The 27,513-nt window shown below is 36.3% G+C and overlaps 1 protein-coding gene across 1 annotated transcript in view; it reads left to right on the forward strand.

Moving 5' to 3' along the window:
- The window catches only part of SLIT3 (slit guidance ligand 3), an 890,559-nt gene that overhangs the window by 789,574 nt on the left and 73,472 nt on the right, over nucleotides 1-27,513 (forward strand). The window contains exon 26 of the mRNA XM_053718567.1: nucleotides 25,020-25,144. Coding sequence (XP_053574542.1) covers nucleotides 25,020-25,144 — 125 coding nt within the window. The remainder of the gene's footprint in view (nucleotides 1-25,019; nucleotides 25,145-27,513) is intronic.

Genomic DNA, 27,513 nt, shown 5'->3' on the forward strand with positions numbered 1-27,513 from the left:
TCTGCAATATAGAATCCATTTACAAACGTTCACCACCCCCTCACCTCGTACCTGGTTATCATAGTTGAACTGGAGTTGTAGGATGTCTGACTTTGCCTTCTGGCCTTCTGTAGTATAGAGAAACTTTCTGGACCTCTGCTCGGCGGAGTTTGAAAAGTAAAAAACAAAACCAAACATTAAACATGATTCAAATCTTAAAAAAAACATACATATCAAAACAATTTTGTGGAAATGTATTTTCCTAACTATCTATCTATGTGCCCTAAATAGCACAACAATTTTACAAACATATTTCAGCAATTATGTTAGATATAAACACGATCTTAGAGTGACCGGATGTTAAGTGTATGAAATATATATTGACCCGGGCTAGAGTATGGCATGGGGGAACTACATTTTGGTTTTTACTGGTCATAAGTCTCTTCAACCCCCTACCTCCTTTCATAGAGCTGACTATGTTGTTTCCTGGAAATATTGTTCAGATTCTAAAGTCCTATGTAAGTTTCTCTCACATAGGAGCAGGCAAAGGTATATTTACCACCCGAAGGCACTATTCAACTTTCAGAGTCATTAAAGTCACTCTCATGTCTTCTGTTTTCTTTTGGAGACTTTAGTCCAGCGACCTTGTTGGTTTGAACCGCGTGGGGTTTGTGAGTGGATTTTGTTGTTGTCTTGAGAGTCGTCTGGGATCTCCGGGCAGTCTAATTTTATTCTTTGACAAATATCTGGAATGTCTCGCTTCTCTCTAATGGTAATGGTGCTGCCCTCGTGGTGTATGAATAGGGCAAAAGGAAATCCCCATCTGTACATAATTTGATTTTTCCTCAAAAGTTGTGTCAATGGGCGTAGAGCAAATCTCCTCTGGAGGGTCTTGATACAGAGGTCTTGGAAGAATTGTATGATTGATCCTTGGTATTTGAATGTTGGGTTTTTCCTTGCTGCCGACATGACTTCTTCTTTTTCTTGGAATCTGAGGAATTTGACTATTACATCTCTTGGGGGTTCAGTGTCTTTGGGTCTTGCTCTAAGAGCTCTATGGGCTCTTTCAATCTGGAATTTCCCCTCTTCTGTTGTACCTGAGATATTTTGAAATAAGTGTAGGAGGTAATTACGGAGGTCTGCTGGTGTTATCGTTTCTGGAATCCCTTTCAAACGGATGTTACACCTCCGACTCCTATTCTCCAAATCTTCAAGTTTGTCATTGATGTCCGCAATTTCTTGCTGATGATCAGCTAGGTGTTGTTTAATAGATGTAATATCTTCTTCCATAGTTTCTTCTTTTTCTTCTAAAGTCTCCAGTCTGGTGCCTAATTCTGTGATGTCTTGCTTGATTTCAGTGAGGCTGTTTGTGACAGTATTCTGGAGTGCATCCATCTTTGCCCACATTTTGTCAAAAATGTTAGTTATGTCTTGCTTGAAGACGAGATTTTTTATATCTTTTAGAGTTACAGGTGTAACGCAGCTATCTGGGGAGACAATTTCAGTTTCCTCCTCCATCTCTTCTTCTGTGTTGTTACCACTTTTTTCTGGAGGCTTTTCTCCTTTTTGAGCTTTAAGAAAGATATCAGCTACTGCCGGTTTGTTTGTGGCCCCTGACTTGTTCTGCCTTCTAACTGACATTCTGTAGTTCGGTGACAGGTAGTAGAGTATAAGTGTAGTAGTGGCTGATATCAAATATAGACTGTGTCTGTGTGGAGAGAATTACAGTAAGATTGCCTTGAATCTCATATATTTTTGCGAGATCAGTCAGCTGAGAGATTGATATAGGATGTGGATATCGTTTTAAAACATTGCCATTCCAGGTTTGAAAAGTTCGATTTTTCTTTATTTCATGCTATATTTTTAGGAAGATCCCACATTGCAGGTAAAGGGTATAACAGCGCCTTTATTCATTTGTGACGCACTTAAGTTGAGGCAGGCCCTTTAATGTAGCGGGGCAGTTAGTGTAAAGTTGGGATCATATTTGTGTTTTGCCTTGTTAGTTCATCTGTATAGCTGTGGGCTTAGTAGTTTGGGATCTAGGCTTTTTGAAGTCTGCGTCTATAGCCCATGTAGTGTTATTTCGGCATTATTATCTGCCCTGACTCCCACGTGGTTGTGCGATTAAGATGTCGTCCCCTTTTATAATATTAAGCCATCGCCATGCTGGATTAAGTGCGCACCCCTGTCAGCCCCTGTTCTGCTTACCGGATCGTTTTGCTGCCGGCTGACGACTCCGGGTAGGTCTTAATAAGTCAGAGGCTTAATATCCTGTAGAACCGCACAGTTCTGTTTAGCTCACCATTATCCGGAAAGTGCCGGTGGTGCCGTCTCTCTGGCTGCTAATGTAATTAGCGCGGTTTAGCAGGTTATGTAGTGAAGATCCACTTCAGCAACAGCCCAGCATAGTTTGAGGGTCACTCATTAGGGTATTAATTGCTTTTTCTCCACTTTTTGTGCTAAGTGTTCACGGAGCTCTGAGATTAACGTCCGCCATGAAGCTTGCTCAGGCTCCGCCCCCCCGTGTTCACTATTTAAAGGGACATAAAACCCATTTTTCTTTTCATGATTCAGATATAGCATAACATTTTAAACAACTTTCAAATGTACTTATGTTATCAAATTGTCTTTGTTTTGTTGTTATCCTTTGTTGAAAAGCTGGGATGCAAGGTCATGAGTGTGCACCAGTCTACATCACTATATGGCAGCAGTTTTGCAACAATGTTATACATTAGCAGTATAAAACTTAAAACAAACACAAGACCAAAAGTTCATATGTAAGGATATATCTGTGTTCTCTGGGGTCAATTCCCCACTTCCTAATGTTCCTCAATGAGTTCTCAGATAAAAGGAAACAAAAGAAATAACATAGTGTGACTCTGTAACCACTTGTAGAGGAGTAATTCGATGTTGTAACGAGTAACTACTCACATTTGTTGGAGCTTACAACTAAGCTCAAGGAAATGCGCACTTTATACTGGTGGGAAAACAGTACTCTCAGGCAAATCTTTAAAATAAATATTTATTTAAAATACATAAAAAGCATCACAAGTGCCTCTGTAACACCTAAAGTTACTGGTGAATGAGCAATGCTGATATAACAATTACTCAAAGGAGCAAGTCTTGGATGGGTGTGGATGGACCAGCAGAGTATAGACCGCTGAAACCACCACCTCACAGTCACAAAACAAAAACGCTCTTTTCCCAGGTGTATCGGCAAGAGTAGAGACGCACTGAGAAGTCTGTGATAACAGTTTCGTTCTGATGTACGTTTCGCTGATTCAGCTTTATCAAGGAATGAAGTGCGCATGTCCAAGGGTCCTTTTAAAGCTCTAATTGATGACTCATAGTTCGTATGAGGCTGTGTCCTCTATTTTTGAAATTGGCATGTTATTAGAAAAAGCATCTCATTGTCCGGTATGGCTTATATCCCTTTTATAGTATTTACCATTATTATAGTATTTACCATTACTATAGTATTTACCATTCTGTCATTGTTGATATATGCATACATTTGATCTTACATTATACATCATTATCTGCAAAAAATGCCATACTTTATCTATGTTTTTAACTATCTAATCTGTGATACTTATTGCACATTTTTTCATTTGTGACTATACCTTTTCAAGAGTGCACTGTTATATATTTTAGATATCAGATCTGCATGCGCAGACTGACTATTAAGTATCTGTTTAGTAGCACTGTTATATGTATATCAGCTCTAGCATTGCATGAGATCAGTTCTATAGTGATAGATTTGACCCTGTGCAATATATTTATTCATTGATACGATTTGGTGCAAATGTATAGCACTCTTTGTATGGTTATTAGCACCGACACTAGCGGAGATTTTATGTATGCACACACATTGTAAGTTCATATTTATATTTGCAGAATTATTTCAATAGCACTTTTTATCTAAGGTAATTGCTCAGTTCACTGTTTAACACTTAACACTCGAGTTGTATTCACACCATATAGAAATTACACTATATCGGTTTAGAATTTTCACACTAGTTATTAGTGTTATTTTAATACGCTATGTCTTTATTTCACAATAGACGCACCATAGCATCAGGTGCAGATGATTTTTTTTAATGATTCTGAACATTTAGACGACACATTAGAAAATTTATTAGGAGAGGTTGAAAGATATATGATTAAGGAAACTAAATTCCATTTGGAAATAGTAACCCTAGAAAAGTATCTAAAAGAACAAATTACACCTAGGGGATTACGTATTTTAAAAAACCCTACATTTGGTCAGGACAACCTTATGTTTATGACCAAATGGAATCACATTCTGGAAGAATGCACAAAAAAATTAATGTATCTTATTATCAGCGAAAAGAAAAAATTATTAGATGAAGCATATGAGGAAATTAACACGCTGGAACAAAAAATAATTCCCCATATGGAAAATAAACATATGAGGAACTTTCACAAAAAATGGCAAAAAAATTGGATATTTTAAAAAAAGAAATAAAAGACACCAAAAGGAAAAAATATTTTAGAGACTATGAGGATTATAAAGAAAGAAAAGAGAGAAATTATAAAGCAAAAAATCGAAGGGTAAACACTCATAACACTGAGAACACTAATAGGGAGTCTAAACAACAGAAAGATAAGGATTTTAGAAATTTTAATAAGAATAACTATAATGGTAATGCATCAAATAGACACCACCACACTACAATGGCACAAAGAGAGAGGGAAAATTACTATAACAATAGAAATGAAGAGGCTTCCTACTCAGGTTATAGACATCCCTATAAACAAAGTGAGATGTTAGGTAATAGAACTACACATTATAGAGGGAATTATTATAGGTCTGAACAACAAAAAGGAGAAGAAAATGATTGGCAACAACCTAGAAATCCGTTCAAAAACCAGAGAGACAATACCAAAAAGAAACCACTACTCATAATAGATATGGTGAACTAGCCAGATATAATTCAGAAGATGAGGAGGTTTTTTTAGAGACCGGGAAAAGAAAATACACAAGAACGTATTCAGATCTGTTCAACAAAAGACGAAAAAACATGGACAGAACAGAACATTAAAGAATATGCACAACAACAATAAACAAACAGTTAGGACAACCAATATAGGCAAGGGTATTTTTAATCTGTCCAGTATTACACTTTAAGAAGCACAAACTTCTGTTTTAAACAAAGGGTTAAATTTCGCTCCAAGTTACAGATTAAATAAATTTGATACTTTTATAGGGGTTCAAAAGTTCGTAAGGAATCTATGTATAAAAAAGTATGTTGCTAGTAACCCTATAATAAGTAACAGTTCTATAGAAATAAACAGATACAAACATGTAGAGGTACATAAGAAATCCTCCTTTAACCCCACACAGTGCAAGTCAGCGCCTATGGAAACATTTGTGGAATTAGTCCACAGAGATATAAAGAATATGAAATTGAATTATAGTTCCAATCTATCAAAGGAGGAACAAATAGCCTTAACAGATTTGAAAAAGAATGATAAAATAGTGATAAAGCCAGCAGATAAGGGCGGGGGAACGGGCATAATGGACAAAAAGAAATATGATGATGAATGTTTCAGACAGCTCAACAATATAGAAGTATACACTAAATTGGACTCTAACCCAATCATTAAGTTTAGAAAAAGGTTAGAAATCTATCTAGATAAAGGTTTAAAAGAAGGCATTCTAAACAAGGAGTATCTGTATATTAATAACAAATTTCCAAAAACTCCCACCTTTCATAAATTGCTGAAAATACATAAAGATCCATGTAACCCCCCGGGTAGACCCATAGTATCGGGGGTTAATTCCCTAACCAGTAACCTTTCAGCATATATAGATCAATTTTTACAGATCTATGTTAAAGAGACCAAATCATACCTTAAGGACACTATGTGTATCCTTAACCATCTAGAAGAGCTCAAGTGGGATAGAAATTGGTGGCTAGTGACTAGCGATGTCACGTCGCTTTATACTATAATTGATAAAGATCTGGGAATTACATTGGTAAAGAATATCCTGGAAAAGGATGACTCACTAAGTAGGAAACAACTTGAATTTATCTTGGAAGGCATATCTATTATTCTCGAATCTAATTATTTTTGGTTTAATCAGAAATATTATCTACAAGTGGGAGGTACGGCGATGGGCACCAGATTTGCGCCCAGTTATGCCAATTTATATATGGCGAACTGGGAAAATCAATACATCTATAATTCCCACTGGGCGCAATATCTGGTGTCCTATGATCTCTTTTTAATATGGTCAGGAAGTGAGAGTCAACTCCTGGAGTTTATGGAACACCTAAAACAAATTAATTTAAAGTAGCTCTAACCTGGAACTATAGTAAAACTAAGGTAGAATTTTTGGACCTGGAAATTTACATTGAGAATGACACATTGAAATCCAAAAACTACTTCAAAAGCATAGATGTCAATAACTATATCAGTCTTGATAGCTGTCATCAGAAATATTGGTTAAAAGACATTCCAAAAGGTCAGTTTGTCCGTTTAAGACGCAACTGCAAGGAGAAAGAGGTATATAGGGCTCAATCACTAGTGCTAAAAGAACTCTTTTTGGAGAAAAATTACTCTAATAAATTTTTAGATGAAAAAATTGAAGAGGTAACTAATATGGACAGGGCGGATCTACTAAAATACAAAATCAAAAATAAAAACAACATAGGAATAACAGATAATAACCTAGCTAATAGATTAATTTTTCAACATAGTACTCAAAGCAATGAGGTAAGAAGTATCATACAGAGGCATTGGGGTATTCTATCAAGGGATTCAAGCATAACTGAATTTTTATGGGATGGACCCAATATAATGTTTAAAAAGTTCCCAATCTAAAATTGCAACTCTCCCAATGGACTAAAGATACAGACAACAAAGTCACTAAAAATTGGCTGTTACCGTCCCATATGGGATTTAGAAAATGTCAGTTTTGCAATGCATGCAAACTTAGGAAAAAAAACTCCTAAATTATGTAACAAATTTTATTCTACAGATCGCAAAAAAGAGTATGACATTAACCAATTTATAACTTGTAACAGTAAAAATGTAATCTATATGTTACGCTGTTCGTGCAATCTTATCTACATAGGGCGCACCTACAGACTTCTCAAAACTAGATTAAATGAACATATTTACAATATCGAGAAAGGATATTGTAATCATACTGTATCTGCTCATTTTGACAAAAAACATAATAGAAATATAAAAGATCTAGAATTTTTAGGTATTAGGAAAGTGGAACAGAATTGGAGAGGGGTGGACACTCAGAACAGATTGGGTCAGTTGGAGATGAAGTAGATCCATATTATGGATAGCTTCATACCTAATGGACTAAACAAAGACTTCGAAATTCATCATTTTCTATGAAAGATATCCTAAAACATCATTATCCATGTTTTACACTACATTGATGTCTACCAACTATAGGACACTACATTTATATACGTCTCAAGAATGTGGGAGAGACAAACATAATATGTGTATATCTGATTAGATAGTTAAAAACATAGATAAAGTATGGCATTTTTTGTAGATAATGATGTATAATGTAAGATCAAAATTTGGATTCAGTTTAATATTGAGGACACCACAAACTAGATTGCACACACTAGTATTACTATAAATTCAGTAAAATATAAAAAAAATAAAAAAAAATAGATACACTTATATGCGCAAATCATGTAGAAATGAGAGTGTAAAAGTCATTCATCTAAATGCACACAAAATACCCATGATAAAGATGGAAACAATCTAGTCATTTTCACTATTAAATTACAGGAATTATAATATAAAGGGTTATAATAATAATTTTTAAAGTAATTTTTAAAGATATTTTATATTATAGACATTATTTTAGTATGTTAATTCACAAAATTCAATAAGTGGTTTGCCTTAACTTGTATGCATATATCAACAATGACAGAATGGTAAATACTATAAAAGGGATATAAGCCATACCGGACAATGAGATGCTTTTTCTAATAACATGCCAATTTCCAAAATGGAGGACACAGCCTTATATGAACTATGAGTCATCAATTAGAGGTTTAAAAGGGCCCTTGGACATGAGCACTTCATTCCTTGATAAATCTGAATCAGCGAAACGTACGTCGGAACGGAACTGTTATCACAGACTTCTCAGTGCGTCTCTACACTTGCCGATACACCTGGGAAAAGAGCGTTTTTGTTTTGTGACTGTGAGGTGGTGGTTTCAGCGGTCTATACTCTGCTGGTCCATCCACACCCATCCAAGACTTGCTCCTTTGAGTAATTGTTATATCAGCATTGCTCATTCACCCGTAAGTTTAGGTGTTACAGAGGCACTTGTGACGCTTTTTATGTATTTTAAATAAATATTTGTTTTAAAGATTTGCCTGAGAGTACTGTTTTCCCACCAGTATAAAGTGGGAGTGCGCATTTCCTTGAGCTTAGTTGTAAGCTCCAACAAATGTGAGTAGTTACTCGTTACAACATCGAATTACTCCTCTACAAGTGGTTACAGAGTCACACTATGTTATTTCTTTTGTTTCCTTTTATCTGAGAACTCATAGAGGAACGTTAAGAAGTGGGGAATTGAACCCAGAGAACACGGATATATCCTTACATATGAACTTTTGGTCTTGTGTTTGTTTTAAGTTTTATGTTTTTTATGTTTATCACATTTATTCTAATCACCTTTTTCTGTGATACTCGGTATAATTATTGCACATTAGCAGTATCACTAGGTGGCAGCACTATTTCCTGTCATGTAGAGCTTCAGACATGAGCATGCTACCTACCTAGGTATGCCTTCAACAAAGAATACATTTGATAATAGAAGTAAATTGGAAACTTTTTAAAAATGGCATTCTCTATCTAAATAATGAAAGAACATTTTGGGGTTTACTGCCCCTTTACTCAAGTACCACGTTTTCACTGAGTGTTAAAGACAACACACACAGCTATGTTAGTGAAAATGTACAGGTCTTCAAAATCATAAAAACCAATGTTGGAATGAAAACTTGTAATACTCAATAAAACCAGTTACCGGCATTAGGGATCTACCCTTGTTTATGTGTAACACAATCTTCCATTTTGTTTGGCTGTAATTAAATTTGTGTTAGAATGTTGAGCTGTCTAAATACTCTCTGTACTTAAAGGGACATTCCAGCATAAATTGCAATGCACATGTGTGTATTTCAATTTTTAATATAACTATTTTTGTAATATACATGTAATGGAAAAAATGCTTCTACTAAAAGCTATGGCTGTATGCACCGTGCATCAGCCTTTAAACAAATGCTGACATAATAAAAGCACCACTGGTGGTCTGAGCAGCTGCAGTATTTAAAATGCTGCTGCACTGAGAAATTCTAGCTATGCTTTGCATGTAGAGAAAAATGTTAACACTAAAACAGTGACAACTTTTACTAGAAGCATTTTTGCCAATTCATGTATATTGCAAATATGTTTCTATTCAAAGATGTAATTCATCTATGTGCATTTAAATTTTGACCGAAATGTCCCTTTAAATTATTATCGATTCACTGCAATGCACTGCAACAAGCTAACAAACTTCATATCAACAGAGCCAAAGAGAGAATGATATAGTTCACAAAAATATATAGAAAAGGGATATATCTATTTTTGCTTTGTTTTGGTGCAATATACCATGATGCAAGCTCTTAACTACAGTGCGGAGCTCCATTCACATTTTATATACGGCCAAAACTAGACTGGGTGAAGTCCAGATCATATGAAAATCAGTTGCTAAGGTAAAGAAATGTATTACCAGTTTTTTATTGTTTACTGTTAGCTATGTGCTGTCAAATCAAAATGTGACACAATGAAGGCAAACTGCACCTACGTGACAGAAGATAAAGTTACCTGCTCAGATTTCACAAGTAGCTGGCACACTGTAATGCATAAGGCGTATCAGTTAGTATAATACTTTAACTTACTGTTTGTCCATTCAAGTATAGAATTCCCTTCTGTAGCTCAGAATTGTATGATATTTTTTTTTATTTTTGTTAAACACAGAGAGGACAGTCATACTTTACAATTGGTGAATTACAGATGCTCAAAAAAAATAATCTGCAGCATCTCACATGAGTGTCCTCAGTATTTTTTATTTTTTTCAAGGGATGGGCAAAAAAACCCTCACAAAAACAAAATGCTCAGAACATAATAACATCATGTGAGTTGTACTCATGTAGTGCACAGTATTTTAAAAAAACAGTGACAATTGGCTGCTTATATTTAGATACTGTATAAAGAGTAAAATTTGGAGGAAGGAGAGGGGGATTTGCCCCCTCTGTCCCCTCAGGACAACGATGTAATGTTATATGTAATTGATTCAATAATGCTGCAATTTCTTAATTTCTGTAACATTTAAAGTAAAAACTTATTCCAGTTACCAGATGTAAAAGATTGTTGTTACCTAATGGAACATGGTATATTTTTGATAACTAGGGTTGCCACGTGCCTAGTATTAAACAGGGCAGTCCAGTATTTTAATAGGCTGTCCAGTAAAATCTTCACAAAAATACTTAATTGTCCAGTTTTTTTAAAGTCCATGGTTTTTAACTAAATGTAAAAGGACTCCTATGCCCCAATGCATTGCAAATATGAAGCAGAAAGAAATGAGTGACAGTCAAGGGTGTCAAATAACTACTGTTATGTGTGGTGCAGCATCTGAAAATATACAATAGTTAATTCTATGCTACTGGCAGCCATGGGATAAAATCGCTGCTCAATTGTGAAAAATATACATGGTTGGGGCTTTAAGATAGGCACTGTGTGACCCCCACCTAGCCTTGTGCCAGTCACCTTGAGATTGTTAAATATTTTTGTGGTGGACAACTGACAACCCTATTGATAACTAATATCTTCACCATTGCCCATCTAGATCTTTGTAACACTGCAAGCATGTTAAGTAGCAATGGGATGGTTGGGTTTCAGGGTGTCAGACAGATGCTTGTTTTAATCCACCACCTCTGAGATGTCCGAGAAGATAGGAAGCAATGTTCTTACAACTGCTATTAAATTATTTTTACAGTAGCGAAATCTTAAAGTCCTGAAAAAAATGAATGGAGATAAACCTATATTTTCTAACACCATACAGGCTGAAGAAATGCATTAACCCCTCCCCCACACACAATACTTCCTGTCCCAGTATTCACTAAAATCAAACTTGGCAAAAGGTTTCTCTTTGAAAGTATGGGATGATCCTGCTTTTTATATACTGTCAGATTGCTCAAGTTTGCACCTTGCACTGTTAAAAGTTTCCTTTTTTGACATGAACAGATTCCAAAATGTATTTAGAGCTAGTGAATACTTTAGCCATTTATCACATTTATGTTAAAAAAGAGAGATAGGAAGTCTGAAGAATATTAAATAAAACCCTTATGTGTCTATTCCCACATCTATAAACTTTGTGTTTCTTGGCTCTTAGCATTTTTTTATTTGATGTAGACATGGGAATGGGGAGATAATTGCAGGATGATCTTTTTTTCTTTATTTTTTTCATTTTGAATTACTCTTGCTATTTTGAGAATCAGAGTTGAATCAACAATTTTGACCAGCCCTTCTATACGTTCACTGTATGACAAATCCAATCTAAGTGGTGAGATCAACAAGACAAGTCTTTATGAAGTCTATATGAATGGAGAACCCCTAATGAATAAATATGTATCTAAGAAAGTACAAACCTCAAACCAAAATCCAGTGTGGGCCATTTTACACTGAATTTAGTTCTATCACCACTCTTGCAGAGGACTATTGAATCTATTACAATATGCTGGACTTTAATTAAGCATAAAATATATGATGGGAAAACAATTTACTTTATTTAACAACACACATTTACACAAATATATAAAAGTCTATCTGCACATGTACAACCAGTGGCAATATATTATTTTGTTTACTAAACCTCCTAATCTCTTTAAGTATCAGCTTATACTTTACATATAAAAGTGGATAACCATACACTGTGTATATTGTTGGTGTTATGAAGCCAAAGTAATATAAATATATGTTTGTATATATACATTTTATGACCTTTAACTGCTTTCAAGAAAAGGCTTAAAGGAACTAATGTAACATACATTTAAATCAGTGAAGATTGACAGTGCTAGGTATATGAATGCTCTGGAAATGTAATGGGAATGAAATAACCTATCTTTTCCAAGTGGAATAATGTTTTCTTAATAGTGTGATTCAGAATATACAGGTGAAATCATTGTAGTTCAAAGCCAGTTCAAGTGAGGCTGGCACTCTCTTCTGGGGCTGTTACTTAACATACACTCTAAATCATCTTTCAAACCAGATCATTTAACTGTTTGCTTAAGAATAAATTGCAATTACTTCATTTATATTTTATGGTATCAGGCTCAAAAGCCAACGCAGGAAATTAAAAGTGTGTCTAAGGAAAGTGCATCTCATTGGAATTAACGCATAAAAAGTTATTTTTACAGAAGCTGACCTGGCTTCTATTCATCAAATTTAGAAATGATGAAGTTGTATCATAAAGCAGAAGTTTACAAATATTTTTAATAGCCTGTCTGTACATATATACTGTAAATTAAATATTGCATTTATACAGTTTTTCCCATTATTAGAAGTATGGTAGAATCATTTTTAAACAGCAAAAAAAAGTGTTACTTAAATGTTGCTGCATATACTCTATAATGTACATATTGTAGCCCTTTTATCATCTTAGATACAAAATCATTAAAAAATATATAAGATCGAAAATGTATAATGAGATATTTATTAAAAGGCCAGTAAAGTCAAAATTAAAGGAATAGTCTAGTCAAAATTAAAGGAATAGTCTAGTCAAAATTAAAGGAATAGTCTAGTCAAAATTAAACATTCATGATTCAGATAGAGCATACAATTTTACCTATTATCAATTTTTCTTTGTTCTCTTGCTATCTTTATTTGAATTAAAGCTTAGGAGGCGGCCCATTTTTAGTTCAGCACCTGGGAAGTGCTTGCTGATTAGTGACTACATTTAGACAACAATCAGAAACTGCTACCCAGGTTCTGAACCAAAAATTGGGCCGGCTGCTATGCTTACATTCTTGATTTTTCCAATAGAATTAAACAAAATTGATAATAGGAGTAAATTAGAAAGTTGTTTAAAATTGACTGCTCTGTCTGAATCATGGAAGTTTAATTTTGACTAAACTATTCCTTTAAGACAGAGCATGCTGTTTAAAACAATTTTCCAATTTACGCTAAATTAAATTTGCTTTATTCTTTTAGTATTGTTTGATGAAGAGCATACATAGGAGGGCGCATGAGCTCCAATGCATTACTGGAAGCTAGCGTGTGACTGGCGGCTGCACATATATATGCCTCTGGTCATTGGCTCACGAGAGGTATTCAGCTAGCCCCCAGTAGTGCACTGCTTATCCTGAGCCTACTGTTCAACAAATGACACCAAGAGAATGAAGAAAAATTAATAATAGAAGTTAATTAGAAAGTTGTTTCGAATCGTATGTTCCATAAGAATCATGAAAGTTTAATTATGAATTAAAGGGATAATAAAGTCAAAATTAAACTTGCATGATTCAGAAAGAGCATGTCATTTTAAGACACTTTTAAATTCACTTGTATTTGCAAATGTGCTTTGTTCTCTCAGTATCCCTTGTTGAAAAAGAATATGTACATATCCTATACTAGTGGGAGCTAGTTGCTAAATGGTGCTTGCACACATCTGTCTCTTGTGATTGGCCAACTAGATATGTTCCTTTAACAATAGATAACAAGAGAATGAAGTAAATTTGATAATAGACGTGAAATAACATTATGGGTTTCCTAACCCTTAAAATGTTTAACTGGTGCTAAATTTATGACAAAGAATTAGATTTGCTGTTGTAAGTAATTGTCGATCTTCAGATACATTTTTAAAACATTGAATATTGAAGGATTTTTCCGATTCGCTTTAAATGGGCCGGTGAGGTCAGACTCCAGATTCGTCTCCCCAGCCTAAAATATTGTTATCTTTTCTGTATTCACTAAATTACTAAGCACACATTGCAAGATCCTCTTATTTTGAGTTTAAAGGGACAGTAAACATTAAGGGGTATATTTATCATAGTGCGGACAGACATGATCCGCTATAGCGTATCATGTCCACCACACATCGAAAAATGCCGCTAGCAGGGGGTGTCAATCAACCCGATCGTATTCATATTATTTATTTTGCCCCCATTTCTGTAATTTAACATTGAAAATAAAGAGTTTTTACAGATCTGATGATTTGTCTACATTTGCAGACTTCACAATTGCAACCCTGCCACATATCTGTACTTAAATATCCTCAGTAGAGATTATCAGATAAGAAACAGCAAAACAATAATACTTTTGCGAAATAAAAAAATAAATATATATCAATAAATAAATGACAGTGGCAAAAGGCAATATTATAGCTAATGAAAATAATTGCAGCAAACAAGGTGTTAATAAATTAAAAATTTTCGCACTCACCTAGAATTTTAATTTATTACGATACAGATTTCTTTTTTATTAAATGGTGTTTACTGTCCCTTTTTTGGCATATGTGAGACTTCAACGTTGCATGTTTGAAGTAAATAAAAGTGTTTTAGACACGTATTTATAAAGGATACATATATTTATTTTCTGGTTTTTAACACTTTTTTTAATCAATCTCAACACTAACTTTAGCTTTAGGGAACTCACCAGATGAGAATCAGTATGTTACATTCACTTACACATCTTTATAGCTTCTCTGGTCCCTATAGAATCCATTCAAACCCATTTACAAAAGTTCAGGGGGTCGATCCGATAAAAATCGTCTCCCGCAAAAGTCGGTGACGCCAATATTTGCGCGGGTTTGGTATCCTATATACGGCGTAACCTAGAAGTTACGCGCGTATATTTCTGCCGTCGCCCGTAGTTTTTTGGGCCATAGGCAGGTATACCAAACCCGCGCAGTTTGGTATCCAATATACAGCGTAAGGACTTACGTGGCGAAAATGGAGAAATCTTACTCCATTTTCACCTCGCCACAAAAAGCAGCCGTAAGAAGCCTTACGCTGACTATTGGAGCCCCGTAACTCCCTAAACTGGCTGCTATAATAAACCTAACACCTAACGCATGCGCAATGTCTATCTCCCTGTCAACCGCGATCTGCTAAAATAAACCTAACACCTAACGCATGCGCAATGTCTATCTCCCTGTCAACCGCGATCTGCTAAAATAAACCTAACACCTAACGCATGCGCAATGTCTATCTCCCTGTCAACCGCGATCCCCCGCCGCAATCCATAATAAAGTATTTAACCCCTAAACCGTCGCCATCTACATAAACTAACCCCCTACTGTGAGCCCCTAAAACCGCCACCATCTAACTGATCTATCCCCTAATGTGAACCCCTTACACCGCCGCCATCTATATTAAAATTATTAACCCCTCATTTAATCTACCTACCCCGCCGCCAGCTATATTATCTATATTAACCCTAAGTATATTATAGTTAATATAGTTATTACATTATATATATTAACTATATTAACCCTAATTATATTAGGGTTAATATAGTTAATATAGTTACTATAGTATTTATATTAACTATATTAACTCTATCTAACCCTAACACCCCTAACTAAATTCTTATTAAATAAATCTAATTTATATTATAAACTAAAATATTCCTATTTAAATCTAAATACTTACCTATAAAATAAACCCTAAGATAGCTACAATATAATTAATAATTACATTGTAGCTATGTTAGGGTTTATATTTATTTTACAGGTAAATTGTTAATTATTTTAACTAGGTATAATAGCTATTAAATAGTTATTACCTATTTAATAGCTACCTAGTTAAAATAATTACCCAATTACCTGTAAAATAAATCCTAACCTAAGTTACAAATACACCTACACTATCAATAAATTAAAGAAACTACAAATATCTATCTAAAAATACAATTAAATAAACTAAACTAAATTACAAAAAAAAACAACACTAAATTACAAAAAATAAAAAAAAGATTACAAGATTTTTAAGCTAATTACACCTATTCTAAGCCCCCTAATAAAATAATAAACCCCCAAAATAAAAAAAATTCCCTACCCTATTCTAAATTAAAAAAAAGTTCAAAGCTCTTTTACCTTACCAGCCCTTAAAAGGGCCTTTTGTGGGGGCATGCCCCAAAGAAAACTGCTCTTTTGCCTGCAAAAAAAAACACAATACCACCCCCCAACATTACAACCCACCACCCACATACCCCTAATCTAACCCAAACCCCCCTTAAATAAACCTAACACTACCCCCCCTGAAGATCTCCCTACCTTGTATTCACTCCGCCGGGCAGAACTCCTCATCCGATCCGGGCGATGTCTTCCAGCAAGCGGCAGTGAAGTCTTCTTCCATCCGGGCGATGTCTTGAAGCAAGCGGCAGAGAGTCTTCTTCCATCGGCGATGTCTTCAAGCAAATCGGCATCTTCAATCTTCTTTGTTCGCTCCTCCGCCGCGGAGCATCCATCCGGCATGACGACTTCCCGACGAATGAGGTTCCTTTAAATGACGTCATCCAAGATGGCGTCCGCCGAATTCCGATTGGCTGATAGGATTCTATCAGCCAATCGGAATTAAGGTAGAAAAATCTGATTGGCTGATTGAATCAGCCAATCAGATTCAAGTTCAATCCGATTGGCTGAACCAATCAGCCAATCGGATTGAACTTGAATCTGATTGGCTATTTGTAGGGCTAGACTTAAGTTTAGTGGTAGGGATAGTTTAGTATTTTAGGGGTTAAATAATTTAATATAGATGGCGGCGGGGTAGGGGGATTAGATTAGGGGTTAATAATTTTAAAATAGATAGCGGCGGGGTAGGGGCTCACTTTAGGGGGTAGGTAAGGTAGATGGCGGCGGTGTTAGGGGCTCACTTTAGGGGGTTATAGATTTAGTATAGCTGGCGGCGGTTTAGGGGTTAATAATTTTATTAGGTTGCGGCGGGCTCCAGGAGCGGCGGTTTAGGGGTTAATATATATTTTATTGTTAGGCTAGTGAGGGGGGATAGCGGATAGAGGGTTAGACGTGTCGGGCTATGTTAGGGAGGCGTGTTAGACGTGTCGGGCTATGTTAGGGAGGCGTGTTAGACAGTGCGGGTAATTTAGACTTTAGTCAGGTTTTGTAGGCGCCGGCAGTTTCTAACGTGCCGCAAGTCACTGGCGACGCCAGAAATTTGTACTTGCGCAGATTTCTGGACATCGCTGGTTTATCAGACTTACGCCACGTTAGCATCTGACGGCGACATATATGGGATAGCTCGAGTTGCGAGCTGAAACTGCGGGCGACGCGGGTTCCCTCGCTTGCGCCGCAAACTACGATCTATATCGGATCGACCCCCAGATATCTTTTTCTTAAAATGGGTTCAGAGTAGAATACAAATTGGAAAGACTGGAGATCTTGTAGATGCTGGAGAGAGGTTTTAGTGACCTTGCCTTAGCATGATCTATTTTAAAGAAAAAAAAATCTCATCATACGTCCAAACAACAAAAATTGATTATACTTTTACTTTAGTGCAATATTATACTTTTACTAAACTACAGGGAGTGCAGAATTATTAGGCAAATGAGTATTTTGACCACATCATCCTCTTTATGCATGTTGTCTTACTCCAAGCTGTATAGGCTCGAAAGCCTACTACCAATTAAGCATATTAGGTGATGTGCATCTCTGTAATGAGAAGGGGTGTGGTCTAATGACATCAACACCCTATATCAGGTGTGCATAATTATTAGGCAACTTCCTTTCCTTTGGCAAAATGGGTCAAAAGAAGGACTTGACAGGCTCAGAAAAGTCAAAAATAGTGAGATATCTTGCAGAGGGATGCAGCACTCTTAAAATTGCAAAGCTTCTGAAGCGTGATCATCGAACAATCAAGCGTTTCATTCAAAATAGTCAACAGGGTCGCAAGAAGCGTGTGGAAAAACCAAGGCGCAAAATAACTGCCCATGAACTGAGAAAAGTCAAGCGTGCAGCTGCCAAGATGCCACTTGCCACCAGTTTGACCATATTTCAGAGCGGCAACATCACTGGAGTGCCCAAAAGGACAAGGTGTGCAATACTCAGAGACATGGCCAAGGTAAGAAAGGCTGAAAGACGACCACCACTGAACAAGACACACAAGCTGAAACGTCAAGACTGGGCCAAGAAATATCTCAAGACTGATTTTTCTAAGGTTTTATGGACTGATGAAATGAGAGTGAGTCTTGATGGGCCAGATGAATGGGCCCGTGGCTGGATTGGTAAAGGGCAGAGAGCTCCAGTCCGACTCAGACGCCAGCAAGGTGGAGGTGGAGTACTGGTTTGGGCTGGTATCATCAAAGATGAGCTTGTGGGGCCTTTTCGGGTTGAGGATGGAGTCAAGCTCAACTCCCAGTCCTACTGCCAGTTTCTGGAAGACACCTTCTTCAAGCAGTGGTACAGGAAGAAGTCTGCATCCTTCAAGAAAAACATGATTTTCATGCAGGACAATGCTCCATCACACGCGTCCAAGTACTCCACAGCGTGGCTGGCAAGAAAGGGTATAAAAGAAGAAAATCTAATGACATGGCCTCCTTGTTCACCTGATCTGAACCCCATTGAGAACCTGTGGTCCATCATCAAATGTGAGATTTACAAGGAGGGAAAACAGTACACCTCTCTGAACAGTGTCTGGGAGGCTGTGGTTGCTGCTGCACGCAATGTTTATGGTGAACAGATCAAAACACTGACAGAATCCATGGATGGCAGGCTTTTGAGTGTCCTTGCAAAGAAAGGTGGCTATATTGGTAACTGATTTGTTTTTGTTTTGTTTTTGAATGTCAGAAATGTATATTTGTGAATGTTGAGATGTTATATTGGTTTCACTGGTAAAAATAAATAATTGAAATGGGTATATATTTGTTTTTTGTTAAGTTGCCTAATAATTATGCACAGTAATAGTCACCTGCACACACAGATATCCCCCTAAAATAGCTATAACTAAAAACAAACTAAAAACTACTTCCAAAACTATTCAGCTATGATATTAATTAGTTTTTTGGGTTCATTGAGAACATGGTTGTTGTTCAATAATAAAATTAATCCTCAAAAATACAACTTGCCTAATAATTCTGCACTCCCTGTATATATACTATTATACTATTCCTATACTATAATATTATATTTTTACTACACTATATATAATATTATACTTTTACTATACTATAATATACTTTTACTATAATATTTTTGGTCTAATTATGATGAAAAATATGTTATTGGGTTATATTTACTATTCACTACTTGCAAACCTGTACGTTTGCAGGGATAGTAAACCTGTCTGTCTGAAATCGCCACTGTTGTGAAAAGCTAATAAAAAAGCATGCGATTAAGAGGCTGTCTGTAGTGGCTTAGAAACAGGCAGAAAGTTAGAGTTTTAAATGTTATAAAGTATATTAATATAACAATTTTGGTTGTGCAAAGCTGGGGAATGGGTAGTAAAGGTGTTAATAAGGTGTCCCTTTAATACTTTGTGGCATAAGAAATTCAGTACCCAAATATCAAATTATGACTGCACATCTGTGCTTACAGGAATGTTAAAATAGCCCTGTACTCCAGCAAATATAAATGCATAAATACACTTATAATGAATAGTGAATGATGCCCTGTTGAAATATCAAAGCAGACAATGGGAAAATTCACTAAAAGCTCTCTTTATTCTCACAAGCCTCTCCAGCATTATTGGTCTCTGTTTTATTGTATGCAGCTTATTTACCAAAGTGCACTCATCCCCTTACCAACTGAAGTCATTGAATAGACAGAATAGGCTTTTTGGCAAATGGGAGTGAACTGTTCTTTAGTAAATATATAGAAGAGACCATCCCTGGTAAAACTTTGTAAATTTAGGCAACTGTACCACTATCTCAACACTACTTAAAGCATTCATAGCAAGTGCATAGATAAAGTGTCCTACAGTGCTATTCAACACAGTATCATTCCTGATTAATTAAGCATCCTGATTATTTAACTATCTCATTCAATTCACAGTTAAGCCAGTCTGCATTTTGCAATGAAATTCTTTCAAAGAGATGTTGATATGGGAAATGTATATTTAATAGGATGACAAATGCAAACTGACAGCCTGAGCCACAGTGTTAAGCTGTTCGCATTCTAATCTTGTAAACATTAATATCTCATGGAATTAAAATGTAATTATGCCACCTATTTAATGTGTTTACATTAATTCTGCCAAATGCAAGTAAAATGAATGTGCTATGGGATTTTACTGTGGCACAGTCTAAATAGTATGTTTCCAGTAAAGGATCCAAAACATGATATAGGGCTCAAATTAGAAAGGGTCAAATGCTCTTCTTCAATCTCTTATAAACCTTTAGTGCAATTTGTTTAAAGAGTGATAGACTTAGGCCTAGATTTGGAGTTTGGCGGTAGATGGGCTGTTAACGCTCCGCTGGCTTTTTTCTGGCCGCACCATAAAATTAACTCTGGTATCGAGAGTTCAAAAAAATGCTGCGTTAGGCTCCAAAAAAGGAGCGTAGAGCATTTTTACCGCAAATGCAACTCTCGATACCAGAGTTGCTTACGGACGCGGCCAGCCTCAAAAACGTGCTCGTGCACGATTCTCCCATAGGAAACAATGGGGCTGTTTGAGCTGAAAAAAAACCTAACACCTGCAAAAAAGCAGCGTTCAGCTCCTAACGCAGCCCCATTGTTTCCTATGGGGAAACACTTCCTACGTCTGCACCTAACACTCTAACATGTACCCCGAGTCTAAACACCCCTACCCTTACACTTATTAACCCCTAATCTGCCGCCCCCGCTATCGCTGACCCCTGCATTATATTATTAACCCCTAATCTTCCGCTCAGTAAACCGCCGCAACTTACATTATCCCTATGTACCCCTAATCTGCTGCCCCTAACACCGCCGACCCCTATATTATATTTATTAACCCCTAACCTGCCCCCCACAACGTCGCCGCCAGCTACTTACAATAATTAACCCCTAATCTGCCGAGCGGACCTGAGCGCTACTATAATAAAGTTATTAACCCCTAATCCGCCTCACTAACCCTATCATAAATAGTATTAACCCCTAATCTGCCCTCCCTAACATCGCCGACACCTAACTTCAATTATTAACCCCTAATCTGACGACCGGAGCTCATCGCTACTATAATAAATGGATTAACCCCTAAAGCTAAGTCTAACCCTAACACTAACACCCCCCTAACTTAAATATAATTTAAATCTAACGAAATTAATTAACTCTTATTAAATAAATTATTCCTATTTAAAGCTAAATACTTACCTGTAAAATACATCCTAATATAGCTACAATATAAATTATAATTACATTGTAGCTATTTTAGGATTAATATTTATTTTACAGGCAACTTGGTAATTATTTTAACCAGGTACAATAGCTATTAAATAGTTAAGAACTATTTAATAGTTACCTAGTTAAAATAATAACAAAATTACCTGTAAAATAAATCCTAACCTAAGTTATAATTAAACCTAACACTACCCTATCAATAAATTAATTAAATAAAATACCTACAATTACCTACAATTAACCTAACACTACACTATCAATAAATAAATTAAATACAATTGCTACAAATAACTACAATTACATAAACTAACTAAGTTACAAAAAATAAAAAAATATTTACAAACATAAGAAAAATATTACAACAATTTTAAACTAATTACACCTACTCTAAGCCCCCTAATAAAATAACAAAGACCCCCAAAATAAAAAAATGCCCTACCCTATTCTAAATTAATAGAGTTAAAAGCTCTTTTACCTTACCAGCCCTGAACAGGGCCCTTTGCGGGGCATGCCCCAAGAAATTCAGCTCTTTTGCCTGTAAAAAAAACATACAATACCCCCCCCAACATTACAACCCACCACCCACATACCCCTAATCTAACCCAAACCCCCCTTAAATAAACCTAACACTAAGCCCCTGAAGATCTTCCTACCTTATCTTCACCATCCAGGTATCACCGATCCGTCCTGGCATCCGGTGCTGAAGAGGTCCAGAAGAGGCTCCAAAGTCTTCCTCCTATCCGGCAAGAAGAGGACATCCGGACCGGCAAACATCTTCTCCAAGCGGCATCTTCGATCTTCTTCCATCCGGTGCGGAGCGGGTCCATCTTGAATCAGCCGACGCGGATCCATCCTCTTCTTCCGGCGTCTCCCGACGAATGACAGTTCCTTTAAATGACGTCATCCAAGATGGCGTCCCTCGAATTCCGATTGGCTGATAGGATTCTGTCAGCCAATCGGAATTAAGGTAGGAATATTCTGATTGGCTGATGGAATCAGCCAATCAGAATCAAGTTCAATCCGATTGGCTGATTTGATCAGCCAATCAGATTGAGCTCGCATTCTATTGGCTGTTTTGATCAGCCAATAGAATGCGAGCTCAATCTGATTGGCTGATTGGATCAGCCAATCGGATTGAACTTGATTCTGATTGGCTGATTCCATCAGCCAATCAGAATATTCCTACCTTAATTCCGATTGGCTGATAGAATCCTATCAGCCAATCGGAATTCGAGGGACGCCATCTTGGATGACGTCCCTTAAAGGAACCGTCATTCATCGGGAGACGCCGGAAGAAGAGGATGGATCCGCGTCGGCTGATTCAAGATGGACCCGCTCCGCACCGGATGGAAGAAGATCGAAGATGCCGCTTGGAGAAGATGTTTGCCGGTCCGGATGTTCTCTTCTTTCCGGATAGGAGGAAGACTTTGGAGCCTCTTCTGGACCTCTTCAGCACCGGATGCCAGGACGGATCGGTGATACCTGGATGGTGAAGACAAGGTAGGAAGATCTTCAGGGGCTTAGTGTTAGGTTTATTTAAGGGGGGTTTGGGTTAGATTAGGGGTATGTGGGTGGTGGGTTGTAATGTTGGGGGGGGTATTGTATGTTTTTTTTTACAGGCAAAAGAGCTGATTTTCTTGGGGCATGCCCCGCAAAGGGCCCTGTTCAGGGCTGGTAAGGTAAAAGAGCTTTTAACTCTATTAATTTAGAATAGGGTAGGGCATTTTTTTTATTTTGGGGGTCTTTGTTATTTTATTAGGGGGCTTAGAGTAGGTGTAATTAGTTTAAAATTGTTGTAATATTTTTCTTATGTTTGTAAATATTTTTTTATTTTTTGTAACTTAGTTCTTTTTTATTTTTTGTACTTTAGTTAGTTTATGTAATTGTAGTTATTTGTAGCAATTGTATTTAATTTATTTATTGATAGTGTAGTGTTAGGTTAATTGTAGGTAATTGTAGGTATTTTATTTAATTAATTTATTGATAGGGTAGTGTTAGGTTTAATTATAACTTAGGTTATGATTTATTTTACAGGTAATTTTGTTATTATTTTAACTAGGTAACTATTAAATAGTTCTTAACTATTTAATAGCTATTGTACCTGGTTAAAATAATTACCAAGTTGCCTGTAAAATAAATATTAATCCTAAAATAGCTACAATATAATTATAATTTATATTGTAGCTATATTAGGGTTTATTTTACAGGTAAGTATTTAGCTTTAAATAGGAATAATTTATTTAATAAGAGTTAATTAATTTCGTTAGATGTAAATTATATTTAAGTTAGGGGGGTGTTAGGGTTAGACTTAGCTTTAGGGGTTAATCCATTTATTATAGTAGCGATGAGCTCCGGTCGTCAGATTAGGGGTTAATAATTGAAGTTAGGTGTCTGCGATGTTAGGGAGGGCAGATTAGGGGTTAATACTATTTATGATAGGGTTAGTGAGGCGGATTAGGGGTTAATAACTTTATTATAGTAGCGCTCAGGTCCGCTCGGCAGATTAGGGGTTAATAAGTGTAGTTAGGTGTCGGCGACGTTGAGGGGGGCAGATTAGGGGTTAATAAATATAATATAGGGGTCGGCGGTGTTAGGGGCAGAAGATTAGGGGTACATAAGGATAACGTAGGTGGCGGCGCTTTGCGGTCGGCAGATTAGGGGTTAATTATTATAAGTAGCTTGCGGCGACGTTGTGGGGGGCAGGTTAGGGGTTAATAAATATAATACAGGGGTCGGCGGGGTTAGGGGCAGCAGATTAGGGGTACATAAGTATAACGTAGGTGGCGGTCGGCAGATTAGGGGTTAAAAAAATTTAATCGAGTTGCGGCGATGTGGGGGGACCTCGGTTTAGGGGTACATAGGTAGTTTATGGTGTTAGTGTACTTTAGAGCACAGTAGTTAAGAGCTTTATGAACCGGCGTTAGCCCAGAAAGCTCTTAACTCCTGCTATTTTCCTGCGGCTGGAGTTTTGTCGTTAGAACTTTAACGCTCACTTCAGAAACGACTCTAAATACCGGCGTTAGAAAGATCCCATTGAAAAGATAGGATACGCAATTGACGTAAGGGGATCTGCGGTATGGAAAAGTCGCGGCTGAAAAGTGAGCGTTAGACCCTTTAATCACTGACTCCAAATACCGGCGGTAGCCTAAAACCAGCGTTAGGAGCCTCTAACGCTGGTTTTCACGGCTAACGCCGAACTCTAAATCTAGGCCTAAGACTTTTCTACTTAGACATATGAAGAATTAGTACAGCAGTAAAATCATTCAGTATGGCCGATTTATCAATGTGTGGGCAGACATGATCCAATGGTTCAATGCAAATCGATACTCATGTTATTCGAGAATACTACTGGCTATAAAAGGACTCTATTTGACCAAATTAAAATTTCTGAAACATTCAATTGGTACGTTCGCGTCTCGATTGACGCAGCAAACCTAATTTTCAATCCGCCATCTTTGAGCATGTAAATGCCATAGGAATCCAAGGGATGTTACTAGACTATAAAAGGGTGTGTCTGCTAACACAGAAAAGTTTTGTTATATGTTGTAAGTTAATGGGCATTTCCATTATCTTAACGTAATTAAAGTTTTAATGCTTTTACTTGGCATCGCCCAAGCTATACTGGAGATCCAGTTTTACTTTCCTAATACTAATGTAACAGTATCTTGTTTTTCAGGTCCAGTTGATATCAACATTGTGGCAAAATGCAATCCATGTTTTTCTTCCCCATGTAAGAATAATGGGACATGCAACAGTGATCCTCTGGAATTCTATCGGTGCACTTGCCCCTATGGATTCAAGGTATTCCTCCTGCAAACACTGGCAGCAATTAATCTAAATAAAGGTTTCAACAGGTTGCACACCTCATGCTTACATAGATCTTGAAGGAATATTCTAGTGGTATTTGAAATAAAGAACAGGAGTATTTTTGGAATCAGATGCATGTGCACAATGCCTGCCTCAGTATCAGCAGAGGGTCTCAGGCGCATCAAAAATGATCGCAAACATTATGCTTAACTGAAGCATTTTTGTAGCTGAATTTGTTTTTATTTGTATTTTAAAGCAATCGCTGTTCATTTCAAATATTATTAGAATAGGGCATATCCATAAAAAGCTTGTGCAAAATATAAGGACATTATTTAGAACCAACATTTTATAATTTACATATGCTAATTTTGTTATTTTAGAATAGTTGAACTTTTTATACAGAGTTTGATACAAGTTACTTGGAAGAGAATATGAAACCCTTTTTTTTTCTTTTGTGATTCAGATAGAGCATACAATTTTAAAAAAAAATGTTTTATCAAATTTGCTTTGTTCCTTTAACCCTTTGAGTGCTAAGCACTTTCCCACCTGGGTGCTAAGATTTTTTAATGTTGTTTTTATTTTTTTAGTTTTTGAACAATTTTTTTGAACTTTTTTTTAATTTTTTTGAGACCTTTCCAATGGTGGGTCTTGGGGGTCTGTAGCTGCTTAGATGCCTGAGATACAGGCTTCTAAGCAACATGCCCCCTGCTTCTATACTTAGCATTGTTAAGTATAAAGTTGCGCTGTGACGTCATCACGTTATTGCGCGTGACGTCACCACGCAAAATGGGAAGCACTGGCAATGCCTGTCACTCTACAGGCACGATCGCCGGGGTAGGAGCCCCCAGATCTCCCTCAAGGTGGGAGAGTGCTAGTGACGGCTCTGAGCCGTCATTAGCACCAGAGTGGGAAACTCTGTGACGGCTCAGAGCCGTCATTAGCACTCAAAGGGTTAATATTCTTTGTTGAAGAGATACAGAGTTAGGCATATGGAGCACTACATTGCAGAAAACAGGGCTGCCATCTAGTGCTCTTGCCAATGGATAACATTCTTGCAAAACTGCTGCCATATAGTGCTTTAGAAATGGTCAGGCTCCTAAGCTTACATCCCTGCTTTTTAACATAAGATACCAAGAGAACAAAGAAAATTGATAATAGAAATAAATTAGAAAGTTGTTTAAAATTGCATGCTTTATCTGAATAAAGAAAAACATTTGGCTTTCATACCCCATTAAAAGAAGAAAAAAGAAATATGTCTCTTGATTATGTTAAATACATACAGAAGTACTTTTCTAAATTCAGTAATTAGTCAATAAAATGTATCTTACATATGAAAGATCACTATTTAAGCTTGTTAAAAAAATTGTTGTATGAAAAGGGTCTACTCCAGAATTGTTATTGTTTAAAAAGATAGATAATCCCTTTATTACCCAGTTCCCAGTTTTGCATAACCAACACGGTTATATTCATATACTTTTTTACTTCTCTTATTACCTTGTATTGAAGCCTCTGCAAACTGCCCCTTATCTCAATTCTTTTCACAGACTTGCATTTTACCCAATCAGTGCTGACTCATATATAACTCCACGGGAGTGAGCACAATGTTATCGATATGGCACACATGAACTAGCGCTGTCTAGCTGTTAAAACATGTCAAATGCACTTCAAGGGTTTAGAAATGAACATATGATCCTACCTAGGTTCTTTTTTTTTTTTTTATAAAAACCTGTAAATTATAATATTTAAAAGTCTGTCTTTTAAAGGCAAAACCAAAAATGTCCCTTTAACCTTTATTACTGTTACAGAATAAAATATATACACTAATTTAGCCAAATACTGTATATGTATATTGAGGATTCATTTTTATTGAAGGTGACCTTTTTTTCACTTAACTTTACATATTAGTTTTTGCTTTCATACATAGGATTTCTGTTCTGCATTTACTGTAGATTGACAGTACATTGTATATACCATATGTCTGCATTTCTCTTTTAATCAAAATAAAACATTCTGAATTATACATGTGTTCTATATTCGCCTGTTAATGGGCTAAACTGACAAGTTGTTTTCTTTGTTTTTTTAGTACCATGAATTGAAATATCCTTCCATCTCTTTTATGTTATAAAACCCCAAAAATGGTGATTCAGACAGAGCATACGGTTTTTAAAAAGTTTTCTATTTTCTTCTATTTTCAAATTAGTTTGGTTCCCATGATATTCTTTATTCCCCCTGTATTTGTTTGGTAAACTTTGTCTGGTGTCTTTTATATTGTACTCTACTTTTATCTTTGTACCCATGGACAGCGCTGCGGAATCTGTTGGCGCTTTATAAATAAATAATAATAATAATAATACATAAGTAGG

The sequence above is a fragment of the Bombina bombina genome, chromosome 6 (assembly GCF_027579735.1).
Source record: "Bombina bombina isolate aBomBom1 chromosome 6, aBomBom1.pri, whole genome shotgun sequence".
Taxonomy (NCBI): domain Eukaryota; kingdom Metazoa; phylum Chordata; class Amphibia; order Anura; family Bombinatoridae; genus Bombina; species Bombina bombina.